At 36.8% G+C, this 16,292-nt stretch overlaps 1 protein-coding gene across 2 annotated transcripts; it reads right to left on the bottom strand.

Moving 5' to 3' along the window:
• Window positions 1–365: 365 nt before the first annotated feature.
• Window positions 366–3,889, bottom strand: LOC111371628 (B3 domain-containing transcription factor ABI3-like). Of its 2 annotated transcripts, XM_022993703.1 has the most exons (7): window positions 3,737–3,889; window positions 1,638–3,423; window positions 1,386–1,478; window positions 1,160–1,260; window positions 1,009–1,055; window positions 856–932; window positions 366–761 (listed from the first exon to the last, which is right to left on the bottom strand). In XM_022993703.1, exons 2-7 carry the CDS (start codon window positions 3,411–3,413, stop codon window positions 624–626), a joined length of 2,232 nt encoding a protein of 743 aa, XP_022849471.1. In that variant the 5' UTR covers window positions 3,414–3,423; window positions 3,737–3,889; the 3' UTR covers window positions 366–623. The 2 variants fall into 2 exon arrangements, with proteins under 2 accessions (XP_022849471.1, XP_022849470.1); XM_022993702.1 differs by having other exon boundaries at window positions 1,638–3,889.
• Window positions 3,890–16,292: the final 12,403 nt, after the last annotated feature.

The following is a 16,292-nucleotide window of genomic DNA, read 5'->3' as shown; positions in this document are numbered from 1 at the left end:
TTCTTATAAATATAAAAACACAAGTATACAAAAAAAAAAGATGTATGGAAAATGAATTAAACTTGTGGTACATCCGGGGGTACCGAAGCGTGTACCTAATGAACACACGGCGACCCCCCATTGGAGGAAGCGCATGTGGGACAGGTGCTTCCTCCAACCGGGGGTCGCCGCATGTCCATTAGGTACACGCTTCGGTACCCCCGGATGTACCACAAGTTTAATTCATTTTCCATACATCTTTTGTTTGTGTATACTTCTGTTTGTATATTCATAAGAATTAACTCATGATTTTAAGATTTTTATTAAAATAATAATAATAATAATGATGATAATAATAATAATAATGAACCGAAGACAAGCAAAAATAGGTGAAACATTTATAATTACTAAGTAATTAGGTTTCAATTCATTTAGATTACAAAACAAAGTACTGTTACATTGCTCGTCTCTAGTAATACAAACACAAGGGATGAAGTCCAGCCTCTCGATTCTATGAGAATTCTTTTACAAAAGGTGGAATCACGATGTACAGAAATTAGAGATTCGAAAATTAGTACCAAGAGCCGAGTATATCGAATTTGTTCTGACGGTTTGGACGAGGGCCTCTTCTTCTTTGTACTATTTCATCGCACTGCTCGTTTGGAAAATGCAAGTGACGACGGTCCATGACCAGCACTGCATAAATTGCGCATATTTCTCCTTACGGGTTTCTTGCCCTCTAATTTCATTCCTGGCTGTCGTACCTTCACTCCCCGTATCATCTGTTTCGAGCACACAAAAATCATCTATATTGAACAATGTATAATCTACAGAACAAAGCCTCTCCCTAATGAAAAAGAAGCGAAAATTTCTTACATATTTGCCACATTTTGTGTCTGAGTAGATCACTATAAAATCTCCTTCTTGAAGTCCATTCAATCTAACAAAATCTCCTAAGAAACAGCAACCTCGTAATTAAGACATTCACAACCATTACACGTTAGTAATTAAACGCAATTGATTAATTACCTGTGTTTTCAAGAAGGTACATTCTGCTTTTGTTGTTTGGCCAAAACCTAGGCGAAAATTACAAAATTGTAAAATTCTTAAGGAATAGAAAAATCTATTTACGTTGTGTATGTTCGATTTGATATGATAGAAAATTATGAGCATAATTTACCTATAGCGCATATTCCAAACACGAGATGTTCCAATATCTTCCATGGCAATTGAAATTCCATCCCTTGATTCCAGCTCCGGGAGATGGTTTTCTGCTTCTTTCTGATAAATTACAAAAGTTCAACTTTTTAAGTAGTCCATTAATTACAATAGACAGAAGAATTACAAGTGTAACATATAGATTGCAATTATAAGAAAAAAACCAATAAAAAGTTAAAAGAGATTACTTTTGGCAACACAATCCTTCCCAGATTACCAACATCACTTTGCTTTAAAACTTTCTGCAGCAAAAATTTCAGGTTCTTTTCTGTCTTCCAGCTCTAGACACAAACAAGAAAAAAAAATCTTCTTGATAACAAAATTCACATTCCTTAATATATAATTGCAACTGATCCAAAACTCGTCCTAGTTAGTGTTCTAGTTGGACAAATAAATTTCAATGTATGGGAAAATGAGAAATTCAAGGCAAGAAAATCGACCTGCTGCTGCATCCGATTCGAAGAAGCTTGCCTCTCATAATTTTGCTGCTGCAACGAGGGACGATCAGCATTATGCCCTTGAGATGCATCAGAAGAAGTGATCATCCTACCAGTTGAAGGAGAAGAGGTATGGGGTGGAGACCAGTACACCCAATTAGCTGAGGGACTACCCTGACTGATATTTTCTCCGCCATCCACGGCATTTTGATCGACATTGGTTTGATTATGATGCTGATTTTGGTGGCTATGGTGGCGGTGATGGTGCGGGTAGAGCCGCTTTTGGCGGGCCATTCTCTTCTTCCTGGCTTCTTTAGTTGCAGAAGAACCCAATCTCACTAATCTTTCACCATTCGTGTCAAAAATCTGATACGGGTTTCTGTTATACACAGCTTGGTGCTGAGGAATTCCTTGTGGAATATAGCCATTTTCGAGGTAAGGATTGTACTGAGTCGATGAAATGGGGAATTGTGATGAAGGCCAGGATTGAGCATGTTCCATCATTTGATAGTCAGGTGGATATGGATATGGAATTCCATTAATAACTTGATTCACGGGTGGATTAACAGGAACGGGAATGGGAACAGGTACCCCATTCGAATAAGAATCGCCACGATAGGCAGAGGAAGGCGGTGGTGGTGTAAGAGCAGGCGGTGCTGTGACCATGGCCGCGGAGGAGTCCTGAATATAAGGCAGTGGAGGAGGAGGTGGCACAGCCATCCACAGGGAGGGAGAAAAACGAGCATTGGGATCAGAAACAGAATTGGAATTAAAATTGAAGTTAGGGTTTGAATCACAATCAGGTTCTTGATATTGCTGGAAAGGTGATTGGGGGCCACCGCCACCGCCACCGTTAAGCCGTTTTTTCTGAAGCTGGTATTGCTCAACCCACTCCAGTATAAGTTTCAAAAGCTGTTTCTTCCCTTCCTTATTACTGCCCAAACGCTTCGAAGCACTTTCAATGGTGGAACGCTTCAGTTTTATATTCCTCATATCTTCTGCAGAAATATGATCTTTATTTTGCTTCAACCACTCGAAAAATATAATGGCAAGTTCACTATTTCCCTGTAGGAAACTGAACCCATCATTTTCTTCATCTTGATTCTGCTTCTTCTGAAAATGTTGTGACCCTTCAAGAGGCGGCGCCACCACCTCCGCCGCGGCCTGCTGGTTTTCCAAATACTCCAGAGGGTTTTCACTTTGAAAAACAGAAGATGGGTCCCAAATTTCATTACTATCAATCAGATCCATGTACCCAAAATTCTCCATAACATTAATACAATCAACATCACCTGTGGCATCTTCGGGCGGTGGAGGGATCTCCATGGAGGCTGTTGAGGACAAAGCGTTGGGCTCTGGTTTCAACTGATCACAATTATACAGCTGGAATTTCCCTCTCCCATGAGTATCTTCGTCCGCATCGGACTTCAAAACCTCAAAAGAATCCGCCCTAGATGCGGACGAGGCGGAGGAAGACGACGTCGTGGAGGTGATGGTGACGGTTGTTTTCGGCGCATGAGTCGAGGACGAGGACGATGAAGATGACATGCACGGAAAATCCGGAAGAGGAGGAAAATCATTGTAGAAAATTGTTGCATCATTCAAATCAAGTAGATTTTCTTGCTCTCCGTCAAGCCATAGATCTCTCTCGCCAAGATGACGATCTATCTCCATAGCATCATAATCATTAGGGTTCATAACCGCCATCGTCTCCTCCAATCTCACTTCATTTCCACTTTGCAGATCTTGTTCAACTAGCAAACCTTTATTCTTGATCATGCTTCCTTCGCTGAAATTCAACATACAACAACAAATTCTTAGGGGGGTTTTGGTAAAAGTTATTTTCTTGGATACATATTCTAGAGAGAGAGAAAGAGAAGAGAAAGAAAAGATATGCTGTGTACGGATAAGAAAGAAGAGTGCTTTGTAACTGATTAAGGAAGCAAGTTTAAGGGCCTATTACATAGGATGCAACTTGCAAGTTACAAAACATAAAACATCTGGGATTTCTCTATACAAAATCACCAAATCTCAAAGAAAACGACCACTCCACATTAATCTATACCTACAACAAAGAAACACTATACAAGAACTATACATACATTGTTCAACTCAAATTTTCCTAGTATTCTAGGAATTTACAGAAGATTTAGAAGAAAATGAACAAGAAGCCAAGAAACCCTAAATGACAAAGTTAAACTTCTGAAACCCAACCACCCCCATGAATGGTTCTGATGTGCTCTGGGGAGTTTCAGCCTCTTTCTTTAATGGCGTTTTTTGCAAGCAGAAAAGTTCAAATCTTTTTTTTTTTTTTTTTTTTGGTTTTTTTTGTGGGTTTTTTCTTAACTAAGAGAGAGAAATAGACCTTAACTTTAAATTAGAGAAAGAAATATAGAGAGAGAAAGTAAAAGTGGTTTATTTGAAGAGAGAGAGAGAAATACAGCCCAGAACAAAACCTTGTGCCGGTAGTTTCTCCATTTAACTCCGGATTCTACGCCAGTATCTGTATCCATACGTTTCAATCTCAATGGTGCAACCTAGCGGTGCCTCAGCCTTTTTCTATAAATTCAAAGCACCTCAATTCTCTCTCTGCTATATACATGTACATGTACACATATCGATCTATACATGCAGCTCATGTATATACATGAATGTATACGTATAGAGAGAGAACGAGCGTAATTGGACCGCCTGAAGAGAGAGCTCCCTGCTTGGTTAACTGAGTTTGTCGCGATTCGTGGGAGAAGCGAAGCTCTTTGGTCTTTACTACGTGTCTCTCCAGTTCTGACGTAAACCAAACTCCATTAAGAATAAATTAATTTTCTCTCTGTAACTACCAATAACCATGCTCCTGTTTCAATTTTCTCGTCATTATCTCCAAAACACACTCGTATACATACATAATATCACACACATAAATATATGCATAATATAAACACACATGCATGTGTATTTATGTGAAAACTGGTGAATTTTCAATGCATGCAAAGTATTGGCTGCTGGCTTTAATGCTTTTTTGAACATATTTTCTTGCATAAGTTCGTGTGCTGTGTGGTTCACACGAAACTGGACTTGGTAGGGGGTTCATGTCAAATCAGATGATGCCATGTAATATGTTGACTGAACAGAAGTTCTAATATCCACGTGGCATTCCTTGTAATTATCTAATTATTACGTCAAATGTTTGGCTGGATTCGAGTTTTGTAGCTATCGCAACACAGAAAAATCTTGGAGGATGGATAAACATACAATTTCATGTTGCACCAAGTTATTTTTAGTATTAATGAAAAATGTGTTTATCTCATCTGGTGTACATAGGTAGTAATTTAATAAATTTAGGGATAATTTTATGAATTTCAAGAGATCAATAATTTAATTTTTCGATCGAAAATTAGAAGATCATATGAACTAGTCCTACACGGTCGAGCTGCTAAGTATATGCAAGTGGACGCAAAAAATTTTAGTAAAGGGAGTACAATCAAACTCTTTACAAATCGAATACTTTGTTATTGATTTTTGAATAATTTGTGCTTATACGAGAAATGCAGATTTACATTTAAAAAAGTTTCTTCATTAATATTTTGCTCTTCGTTTTCATATGTTTGATTTCGAATAGTCGGTTCAGGTGATCGAAAGGAAAAACATGTAACCAATATTCGATAAAATAAATACAATTTATTAAATATAAGTTAAATTGAGTATAATTAGTTCAGATACATTCTATACACAAATAGGGTAGGAGAAAATGCAAATTTAGGTTCTAATTAATTGAAAATTTGTAGTAAAATTTTAAAAAATTAGAAGGGTTAAGGTTTTGGTAGAAAGTATGAGGGAAAGAGTAAGTGAAAAATATTAAATTTATTGTGATTTTGCCCTTATTTGAAGGTGGCTAAAATCAAATTTTTAGTAAATTTTGATAAAAGTTAAAAAGTTAAGGATTCCGTTAAATATGTTATTAAAATTAATTATTAATTTTGATTTAAATTAAAACTTAGATTTTAATCGATACCAAACATGATTTATTCAATATATATATAAAACAAAAGTTGGCGGGGTCACGTGACCCCCTTGGGTCCACCCAGAGTATATGTTTGAAAATATATTCTACCATGATGATGACGAAGACGAAAACAATAATAATAAATGATATGAATTCAAGTGGACTCCATTAATCAATTATAAAAGAAGGGAAAATTACCTAAAACCAAGAGTTTAAGATTTGATTATAAAAAATAAGGTGATTAACAAATTTTTACAAGAATCAGGCGTTAAAAACTAAAAAAAAAAAAATCTCTCTCTATTTGTAAAGGAGAAAAGGGAATGGAACCATAGTGGAACAATTTCTCCATCTATTTTCAAAGCAGAAAGCGGAATAGAACAAGAGAAGAATGAAATTCGACGACTCCCTTCTAGATTGCCACTCCCTCCAAACCGATCGGTATGATGATCGTCACCTATTAAGTATTCCCTCCATCACCAAGCCGCTAAAGTTGCAATCCCCAATTTTTTTCTCCAACACCGAAATTTGATGTTAGATTCACCAGATTCTCAACCCACCCTCAACAAAGTTATTATTTCCTTCTCCGATTCCACGTTAGTCTGAATCCACTACAACAAAATTGTTATTTCGCAACAAGATATTTTGCCACGTGACCCCCTTGGGTCCACCTTGAGTATATGTTTGAAAATATATTCTGCCATGATGATGATGACGACGACGACAATAATAATAATAATAAATGATATGAATTCAAGTGGAATCCATTAATCAATTATAAAAGAAGGGAAAATTACCTAAAACCAAGAGTTTAAGATTTAATTATAAAGAATAAGGTGATTAAGAAATTTTTACAAGAATCAGGCGTTAAAAACAAAAAAAAAAAAAAACAAAAAAAACAAAAATTCTCTCTCTATTTGTAACGGAGAAAAGGGAATGGAACCATAGTGGAACAATTTCTCCATCTATTTTCAAAGCAGAAAGCGGAATAGAACAAACGAAGAATGAAATTCGACGACTCCCTTCTAGATTGGCACTCCCTTCAAACCGATCGGTATGATGATCGTCACCTATTAAGTATTCCCTCCATCACCAAGCTGCTACAGTTGCAATCCCCAATTTTTTTCTCCAACACCGAAATTTGATGTTAGATTCACCAGATTCTCAACCCACCCTCAACAAAGTTATTATTTCCTTCTCCGATTCCACGTTAGTCTGAATCCACTACAACAAAATTGTTATTTCGCAACAAGATATTTTGCGACATACAAAAAGCTATTGCAATAAGCAATTTAACGCGACACATTTTTAAAATTTGTAGCAAATATTGTGAGGGAAAAAAAAAAAAATATATATATATATATATATATATATATTTGAGAAAAAAGCATCCATGAACTCCTTACTAATGGTTTCTTCTATCTGGTACTTAATGTTGATGAAAGCCGGTAAGAAGTGCATCTTGCTTGGAAAGACCCTTTCTTCAGACTTCAGAAAGGGCTATTAGATGGGTGATTCTCCCTTTCCATTGAAGTAGGGAAAGCGAATAAAGATTGTCACAAAATGATATTTGATGTCTGATTATTCTTTTGACATGTTCTTTTCTTTCAGGAGCCTCCATTCAATATTTGTGGGTGCTTTTGTTCAAACTGATTTAATCTTTAGATGACATTTTACGGACATTGCGAACCACATGGCCTTTGCTTGAATATGCTTGACTTGTGATCACACCTGTAGAACATTGATCTAAAGCTTTTCATAGTGTCATTTTCTTGAACTTCTTCTCTGTTTATATTTAAGTACATTTACTGTTTGTTTCCTCAATAAAATAGCCATATATGTGTTGGAAAAAAAAACTGAGTTATGGGCTGACTTTGGCACGAGTTTTGAGTGGGACCCGGTTGTTCAATTTGGAAGATGAAAGTTGATTTGTGTTCTCCTCCGTGAGTACATCGAAATCATATACTTACTTGCCAAAGATGATGCTCGGGTAAATGAGAAATTGAGGCTCAAAGTGTGCCACTCAAAAGGGAGTTTATGTGGGAAAAATGAATTTGTCCCACGTAAGAAAAAGATGAGAAACTCCAAAGGTCATTGCCATTAATGTTAGCCTAGCTTATAAATAGTGGCTCGTTTTCCTCATTTCAATACACCAAAACAAAAGCTTTCAAGTTTAAAATACACAAGAAATTCATTTGCATAGAGTTCTGTCTTTCTGCATTTCCGTCTTGGTGGTGGTGTAGTTCAGGTACTAGTTCAGTTCGTCGGAGTGGTTTCTACGGTGCTCGGAAGCTACTGATTTTATCGTTGTATCCTGGAAAATGGACGCTCGTTTTAAACCTCAAGCACGGACGGTGAGGGGACGGATCTGTTTTAAGGAAACTGTGTATAACACAAGCCTCAGTTTGAACTTTCATTTCCTGCAATTTCAATTATTCGTTCTGTTATTTATTGCAGTAAATTCAATAGTTGACTTGTTGTTCATTCTGTTATTATCTAATTAGTTATACGACTGTAACTTGCTGTTATATATCATCTTACCGGACAAAAGGTATATACGGTATTGAAATCGAGAATACCGGATTCCTCATTTTTCATAAACTTACCGAATTTCAGAAAAGTTCGGTCGACCGAACTAGTGAAACTTAAGATTTCCCCTACAAGTTTAAAACAGATTTTCAGAAAGGAAAAATTGGTTTCCTATATTGATTATTTCTGAACTGATTAGTTCCTTATATTTGTTATATTGTGAAAACTAATTTGTTGTTTGGTTCTTTCAGAAGACGAAATGGCAACCGGTTCCACCAACATGAATTCCAACATGGATGTGTCCCAAGCTGTAGGTATCCAAACTCAGGCTGTGGGTTCTACTATGGGTGCAGGGCCTAGTTTGGCTATAGGTACAGCTATGGCTGCAGGGCCTAACTCTATTATGACTCAGACTGTAGCTCAAGTACCAAGTCGTGTTGTGAGCCAACATGTGGCTAATGTTCCGGTTAATGTACCGATTAACCATGGGAAAAAGTCGGAGAAATTCAATGGCTTGAATTTCAAGAGGTGGCAGCAGAAAATGCTGTTCTATCTGACCACCTTGAATCTTGCGAGATTCTTAACTGAAAGTACTCCAAAACTCCAAGAGGGTGAGGTGGATATTCAAGCAATCAGTGTTGTTGATGCTTGGAACCACTCGGACTTCTTATGCCAGAATTACGTCATGAACAGTTTGGCAGATTCGCTATACAACGTGTATAGCACCATGAAAACTGTTAAGGAGTTGTGGGAGTCTTTGGACCGGAAATATAAGACTGAGGATGCCGGGGCTAAGAAATTTATCGTCGGCCGATTCTTGGACTATAAGATGGTGGACTCCAAAACTGTAATCAGTCAAGTGTAAGAACTCCAAGTGATTATTCACGAAATTCATGTCGAAGGGAGGATTCTGAGTGAAACTTTCCAAGTGGTTGCAATCATTGAAAAATTGCCTCCCGCATGGAAATATTTCAAGAATTATCTGAAACACAAGCGAAAGGAAATGAACATCGAAGAACTGATTGTTAAACTTCGAATTGAAGAAGACAACAAGAGTTTTGAAAAAAAGTGGTTCAATCCTGATGTAGCTAAGGCCAATATTGTTGAACATGGTCAAGGTAGTAAGAACTACAAAACCAAAGCGGGGCCATCCAGTGGAAAAGAGATCAAGCTGGGACCAAAAGGGGCATTCCTAAGAAGAAATTTCAAGAGAAGTACTTCAACTGTGACAAAGTAGGTCACAAATTTTCGGAGTGCAGATTGCCAAAGAAGAAGAAAGAAGTAAATGTGGTTGATTACATGGCATATGATGTGTCGGAGATGAGTCTCGCAACAATCATTTCTGAAGTGAACATGGTGGGTTCTAACCCAAAAGAATGGTGGATTGACATCGGAGTTACGAGACATGTGTGCTCTAATAAAGAGTTATTTACTGCTTTTGAAATAGTTGAGAATGGAGAGAAGTTGTTTATGGGAAATTCAGCAACTTCTGAAATCAAGGGTCAAGGAAAAGTGGTTCTGAAGATGACTTCGGGAAAAGAGTTTACTCTCAAAAACGTGTTGTATGTGCCGAAAATCCGCAAGAACCTTGTGTCCAGGTCTCTTTTGAATAAGCATGGTTTTCGCATTGTGTTTGAGTCAGACAAGGTCATCTTGTCAAAAAGTGGAATGTTTGTCGGAAAAGGTTGTGTTTCCAATGGAATGTTTAAACTCAATGTAATGGTTGTTAAACCAAAAATGAATAATAAAGTGAATGCTTCTATTTACTTGTTTGAGTCTTTCAATGTGTGGCATGGTAGACTAGGACACGTTAACTATGATACTTTACGTAGGCTAGTTAACTTGAAATGCATACTAGCATTCCATGTTGATTCCAAATATAAATGTGAGACTTGTGTTGAAGCAAAATTGACTAGGTCGTCCTTTAAGTCAATTGAACGAAATACGGAATCACTTGATTTAATTCATAGTGATAGATGTGATTTAAATTTTGTACAAACAAGAGGTGGCAACAAGTATTTCATTACTTTTGTCGACGATAGCACGAAATACTGCTAAGTGTATTTACTAAAAAGCAAGGATGAAGCGATAGAGAAACTTTTTCTCTATAAGAATGAAGTTGAAAATCAACTTAACAAGAAAATTAAGGTGCTAAGACGCGATCGAAGAGGTGGTGAGTATGAAGAATCGTTTGCTGAATTCTGTGCACAATACGGAATCATATATGAAACCACCGCACCGTATTCACCGCAACAAAATGGTGTTACTGAAAGAAAAATCGCACCTTAAAGAAGATGTGAATGCGATGCTAGTAAGTTCTGGATTACCTAAGAACATGTGGGGGGATGCTGTGTTATCAGCAAATTACCTTTTGAATAAGGTGCCCCGAAAGAAAATGGAGAAGACCCCTTATGAGTTATGAAAAGGACGAACGCCTTCCTGTAAATACTTACGAGTGTGGGGGTGTCTTGCTAAAGTGGCTGTCCCAACACCAAAGATGGTGAAGATAGGCCCGAAAACTGTAGACTGCATATTCATTGGATATGCACATAACAGTAGTGCTTATCGATTTCTCGTGTATGAATCTAAAATCCAAGATATACACAGAAACATGATAATGGAGTCGAGAAACGCGTCGTTCTTTGAACATGTGTTTCCATGCAGGTCCGAAGAAGAGACAAGTTCTTCTAAATGGACGTATGAGATTATGACTGAACATAGTCAGGACCAAGAATCAGAAGAGGAGGTTGAGGTTGAACCTAGACGTAACAAAAGGGAAAGGACAGAAAAATCTTATGGTCCGGATTTTTTGACCTATATGCTAGAAAGTGAACCTCAAAACTATCAAGAGGCTGTGAACTCCTCGGAAGGACCTCAATGGAAAGAGGCCATTAAAAGTGAAATAGTTTCTATCATGCAAAATCATACATGGGAGCTAGTGGATCTTTCACCAAGAAGTAAACTACTAGGCTACAAGTGGATTTTCAAACAAAAAATGAAAGCAGATAGAACTATTGAAAAGTATAAGGCCAGGTTGGTAATAAAAGGTTACCGATAACTGGAAGGCCTTGATTACTTTGATATATATTCTCCAGTAACAAGAATAACATCCATTAGAATGATACCTGCGATTGCTGCTTTACGAAATCTTGAAGTACATCAAATGGATGTTAAGACTGTCTTCTTGAACGGAGATTTAGATGAAGAAATCTATATGGAACAACCCGAAGGGTTTTCGTCTCCAGGGCAGGAAAAGAAGGTGTGTAAATTGGTGAAGTCATTGTATGGTTTGAAACAAGCATCAAAACAATGGTATGAGAAATTTGACAGTGTCATGATGGAGAGTGGATTTAAGATCAACAAGTGTGATAAATGTGTTTATGTTAAAGACTCTGAAAATGGTTATGTCATTTTATGTCTTTACGTTGATGACATGCTTATTGTTGGTAGCAACGATATGGTGATCAAATCCACTAAAACCATGTTAAATTCGAGATTTAACATGAAAGACATGGGTCTAGCTGATGTTATACTTGGAATCAAAATTTCAAGAACATCAGATGGTCTTGTTCTAAGCCAGTCACATTATGTGGACAAAATCCTAGGAAAGTTCAGTAAGGATGATACTGAAATGGCTAGAACCCCGATAGATACGAGTCAACATCTATCTAAGAACAAAGGTGAAAGTGTGTCTCAAGTAGAATACTCGAGAATATTGGAAATCTGATGTACTTGATGAGTTGTACAGGACTAGACATAGCCTACACAGTGAGCAAACTGAGTAGATACACGAGTAATCCATGAGCTGGTCACTGGAAAGGAATAGTAAGAGTACTAATGTACTTGAGATATACTCGTAATTTTGGACTGCACTATAGCAGATATCCAGCGGTCATTGAAGGATATAGTGATGCTAATTATATATTCGACATAAAAGACTCAAAGTCCACGAGTGGATTTGTGTTTACATTGGCAGATGCAGCTATATCACGGAAATCTTCTAAACAAACAGTGATAGCCAGATCCACTATGAAATCTGAGTTTATAGCTCTAGATAAAAGTGGTGAAGAGGCTGAGTGGCTACGCAACTTCTTAGAGGATATTCCAAGCCTGTGCCAACAATTTGCATATATTGTGATAGTCAATCGGCAATTGGAAGGGCACAGAGCAACATGTATAATGGTAAGTCTAGACATAAACGTCGTAGATATAATACCATTAGGCAACTACTCTTAACTAGAGTTATCACTATTGATTATGTAAAGTCATAGGATAACATTGCGGATCCACTAACCAAAGGGTAAATAGAGAGTTAGTTGAGAAATCATCGAGAGGAATGGGACTTAAGCCCTTGAATGGATAAGTTAATACAAAGGAAAACCCAACCTAGTTGACTAGAGATCCCAAGATCTAGGTTCAAAGGGACAACCTAATTGTAAAGACTTGATAGAATCACTGTAGGGGATATTACCTTCTGTCCATTCCTGTGATGCGACAGTGATGCGCGTAAAGATGGAGGATAAGCAATAGGCTTTTAATGATTCTTATGCATCGAAAATCAAGCCAAGTAATGCGGGTTACTTGTAATAAGAAATTACCTATGTGAGAGAGAAGTGGGGCCGCTTCTAAGGGAATTGTGTGAGGCGCAATTCTTGTGAACTCTCACAGAACCAGGCATATGTTCATGGCCAAACCGAACATAATAATGAGAACTGAAATGTGTTAGGAAGAATCCTGTGTGAAGTGTATCATCATTTACATAAACGGCAGAACAGTTCAAGGACATCGCGTCTACTGGTCAGCCAGTGAAGTAAATATGCTTTCACAAGGGATGGTTCAAAGGGTAACACCTACCTATCCTATGCAGGTTTCAACTGTTGAACTATATCATCAAGTCGTCATGTGTCACATTCATGTGTCATATTCATAAGTCGTCATGTGTCACATGCATGAGTCGCTCCCAATTTTCATTCATGTGGGGGATTGTTGGGGAAAAAAACTGAGTTATGGGCCAATTTTGGCACGAGTTTTGAGTGAGACCCGGTTGTTCAATTTGGAAGATGAAAGTTGATTTGTGTTCTCCTTCGTGGGTACATCGAAATCATATACTTACTTACCAAAGATGATACTCGGGTGAATGAGAAATTGAGGCTCAAAGTGTGTCACTCAAAAGGGAGTTTATGTGGGAAAAATGAATTTATCTCACATAGGAAAAAGATGAGAAACTCCAAAGGTCATTGCCATTAATGGTAGCCTAGCCTATAAATAGTGGCTCATTTTCCCCATTTCAATACACCAAAGCAAAAACTTTCAAGTTTAGAATACACAAGAAATTCATTTGCATACAGTTCTGTCTTTTCTGCATTTCCGTCTTGGTGGTGGTGTAGTTCAGGTACTAGTTCAGTTCGTCGGAGTGGTTTCTGCGGTGCTCGGAAGCTATTGGTTTTACCATTGTATCCTAGAAAATGGACGCTCGTTTTAAACCTCAAGCACGGACGGTGAGGGGGCGAATTTGTTTTAAGGAAACTGTGTGTAACACAGGCCTCGGTTTGAAATTTCATTTCCTGCAATTTTAATTATTCGTTCTGTTATTTATTGCAGTAAATTCAATAGTTGATTTGTTGTTCATTCTGTTATTATTCAATTAGTTGTATGATTGTAACTTGCTGTTATATATCATCTTACTGGACAAAAGGCATATACGGTATTGAAATCGAGAATACCGGATTCCTCATTTTTCATAAACTTACCAGATTTCAGAAAAGTTCAGTCAACCGAACTGGTGAAACTTGAGATTTTCCCTGCAATATGTTCTCAACTTAACATTATCTCCATAAACATATATTAGCTTATTATAACCAAATTACTCTTAATAAGAAACTACAGGTTAATACTTCTTTACTTTAATCTTTAAGTTGTACCATGACTTGACCAATTGGTCGTGAGTGAACAAATCTTAGTAATCAGCTGTCTACATAAAGTTCATTAATCTATGCTTGTACTTGTAGGCTTCCTTGAGCCAAGCCATATAATTTATTTAATCTTGTCAAAATGTTAGTGATCTATGCATGCTGTTTCTGTGTGCCTTCTCTTACGTATTGTAAGGACAGGATCACATGATATTAAAATTCAGGACAAGAAAACCTCAATCGAACAGAAATAAATTGCAGAAAATTAAAAGAACACAAAGGAATTATTTCGGTCTAAGCTCCGGAGGTTCAGTGACCACATCTAACGCCTACATCTCCCGTTGAGCATCCAAAGATTTGGATTGTGCTCGGTTGCACTAAACAGCCAAAAATGGCCATAGATTTAGAGAACGTTCAGAGAGATGAAAAATGAGACTTATCTCTCAAGTACAGCAACAGATCTACAGAGATTCACTCAGATCTCAGTCCACAAAACCTTCGAACAACACCAGATGATACAACAGAGAAATCACTCAGATTTCTTCACCATTCACACAGAATACAACAATCGAAGGAAGATCTTACTGCACTTAGTGTAAAATCGAAGATTTTACACAAGAATCACTCAAAGAAACACAGAAACACTCAGATCGCCATTTTTTCTCTCTGAAAGAAACCCTAGAGTCGAGAGTGAAATGAAAGGTTCTTGCAACGTTCCAGAAGGCTCCAGCCTTTTAACTCAAGTTAGATGAAATGGTTTAATCCAACGTCCAAGAGTAGTCCACGTGTTGGCCATCTAGTAAAGTATCAAAACTAAGTAAGTCATGTTTTAATAAAACACGGTTTCACCAAAAAATCAAATTATGGAAGCATTAAATAGGCGAACAGAGTTCGACTCCAACAATCTTCACCTTGCTACCAGAATTTGAGCCATTAGTGCAGCCAGGAGCATAATCTTACATCTTTTTCATTTGCTCCAAGTACCTGTATAAGAATCACAAAGAATCAACAGATAAAAGTTTTAAGTAGTTTAAGAATTTGTTTACAGGAATTATTTTTGTACCCATATCAGATGGATTAAAATGAGTGGAGACTTTTTCAATCTTAATTTCACCTTTCGAGACTATCTCTCTTATAAAATGATATTTAACATCAATATGTTTTGATCTGTCATGGAACATGGGATTTTTACTTAAGTGAATAGTACTTTGGTTATCAGAAAACAGTATAATGTGATTATCATTAAAACCCATTTCAGTCAATAAACCATTTAACCATATTCCTTCTTTAACACCATCAGTTGCAGCTATATATTCTGTCTCAGTAGAGGACAAAGCCACAACTTTTTGAAGTTGAGATTTCCAACTGATAGCAGTACCACACAATGTATAAAAGTAAGATGAGGTTGATTTTATGTTATCTCTATTTCCAGCAAAATCAGAATTAGTATACCCTTTTAAACTTATTTCATTTTTATATGATTTAAACATTAAGCCTAAACTTAATGATCCCTTAAGATATCTCAATAACCATTTTAAGGCATACCAATGTTCTTCACCAGGATTACTCATAAACCTACTTAAAATGCTAATACTAAATGTAAGATCAGGTCTAGTGCATATCATCAAATACATTACAGAGCCAATTACATTAGCATATGGAATTTTTGACATTCTGGCATATTCATCTTCAGATTTAGGACAAAATTCAGAAGATAATCTAAAATGACTAGCAAGAGGCAGTGTTAGGGGCTTACAATCATGCATGTTGAATTTTTTCAAGATTTTAGACACATAGTCACATTGATTTAAAAATAACATATTTTTATCCTTGTTTATCCAAATCTGCATGCCCAATATTCTTTTAGCAGGACCAAGGTCTTTCATATCAAACTCAGAACTTAACTTTGATTTAATAGAATCAATTTTTGATTTATCAGAATTAGCCAACAACATATCATCCACATACAGGATCAGATATAATGAGATTTCAACTCCACTACCTTTGCAGTACAAGCAAGTATCATATTGGCTTCTTTTAAATCCAAGTTTCAAGACAAAAGTGTCAAATCTTTTGTACCATTGTCTAGGTGCCTGCTTTAGGCCATACAAGGACTTCTTTAACAAACAAACAGTGTTTTCAAGATCACCTTTTTCAAAACCAATTGGTTGTTTCATGTATATTATTTCATCTAATTCTCCATATAGGAAAGCAGTTTTAACA

This window comes from Olea europaea, chromosome 22 (assembly GCF_002742605.1).
Source record: "Olea europaea var. sylvestris chromosome 22, O_europaea_v1, whole genome shotgun sequence".
Classification (NCBI taxonomy): Eukaryota; Viridiplantae; Streptophyta; class Magnoliopsida; order Lamiales; family Oleaceae; genus Olea; species Olea europaea.
The sequence above is the reverse complement of the archived record's forward strand: the minus strand, read 5'-3'. Positions and strand labels throughout refer to the sequence as shown.

Coding starts and splice junctions, on each gene's coding strand:
- LOC111371628 (XM_022993702.1), bottom strand. CDS start 3,437: ATGTTGAATTTCAGCGAAGGAAGCATGATCAAGAATAAAGGTTTGCTA. Junction 1,479..1,637: donor CGAATCGGATGCAGCAGCAG/GTCGATTTTCTT, acceptor GTTTGTGTCTAG/AGCTGGAAGACAGAAAAGAA. Junction 1,261..1,385: donor GAAGGATTGTGTTGCCAAAA/GTAATCTCTTTT, acceptor GTAATTTATCAG/AAAGAAGCAGAAAACCATCT.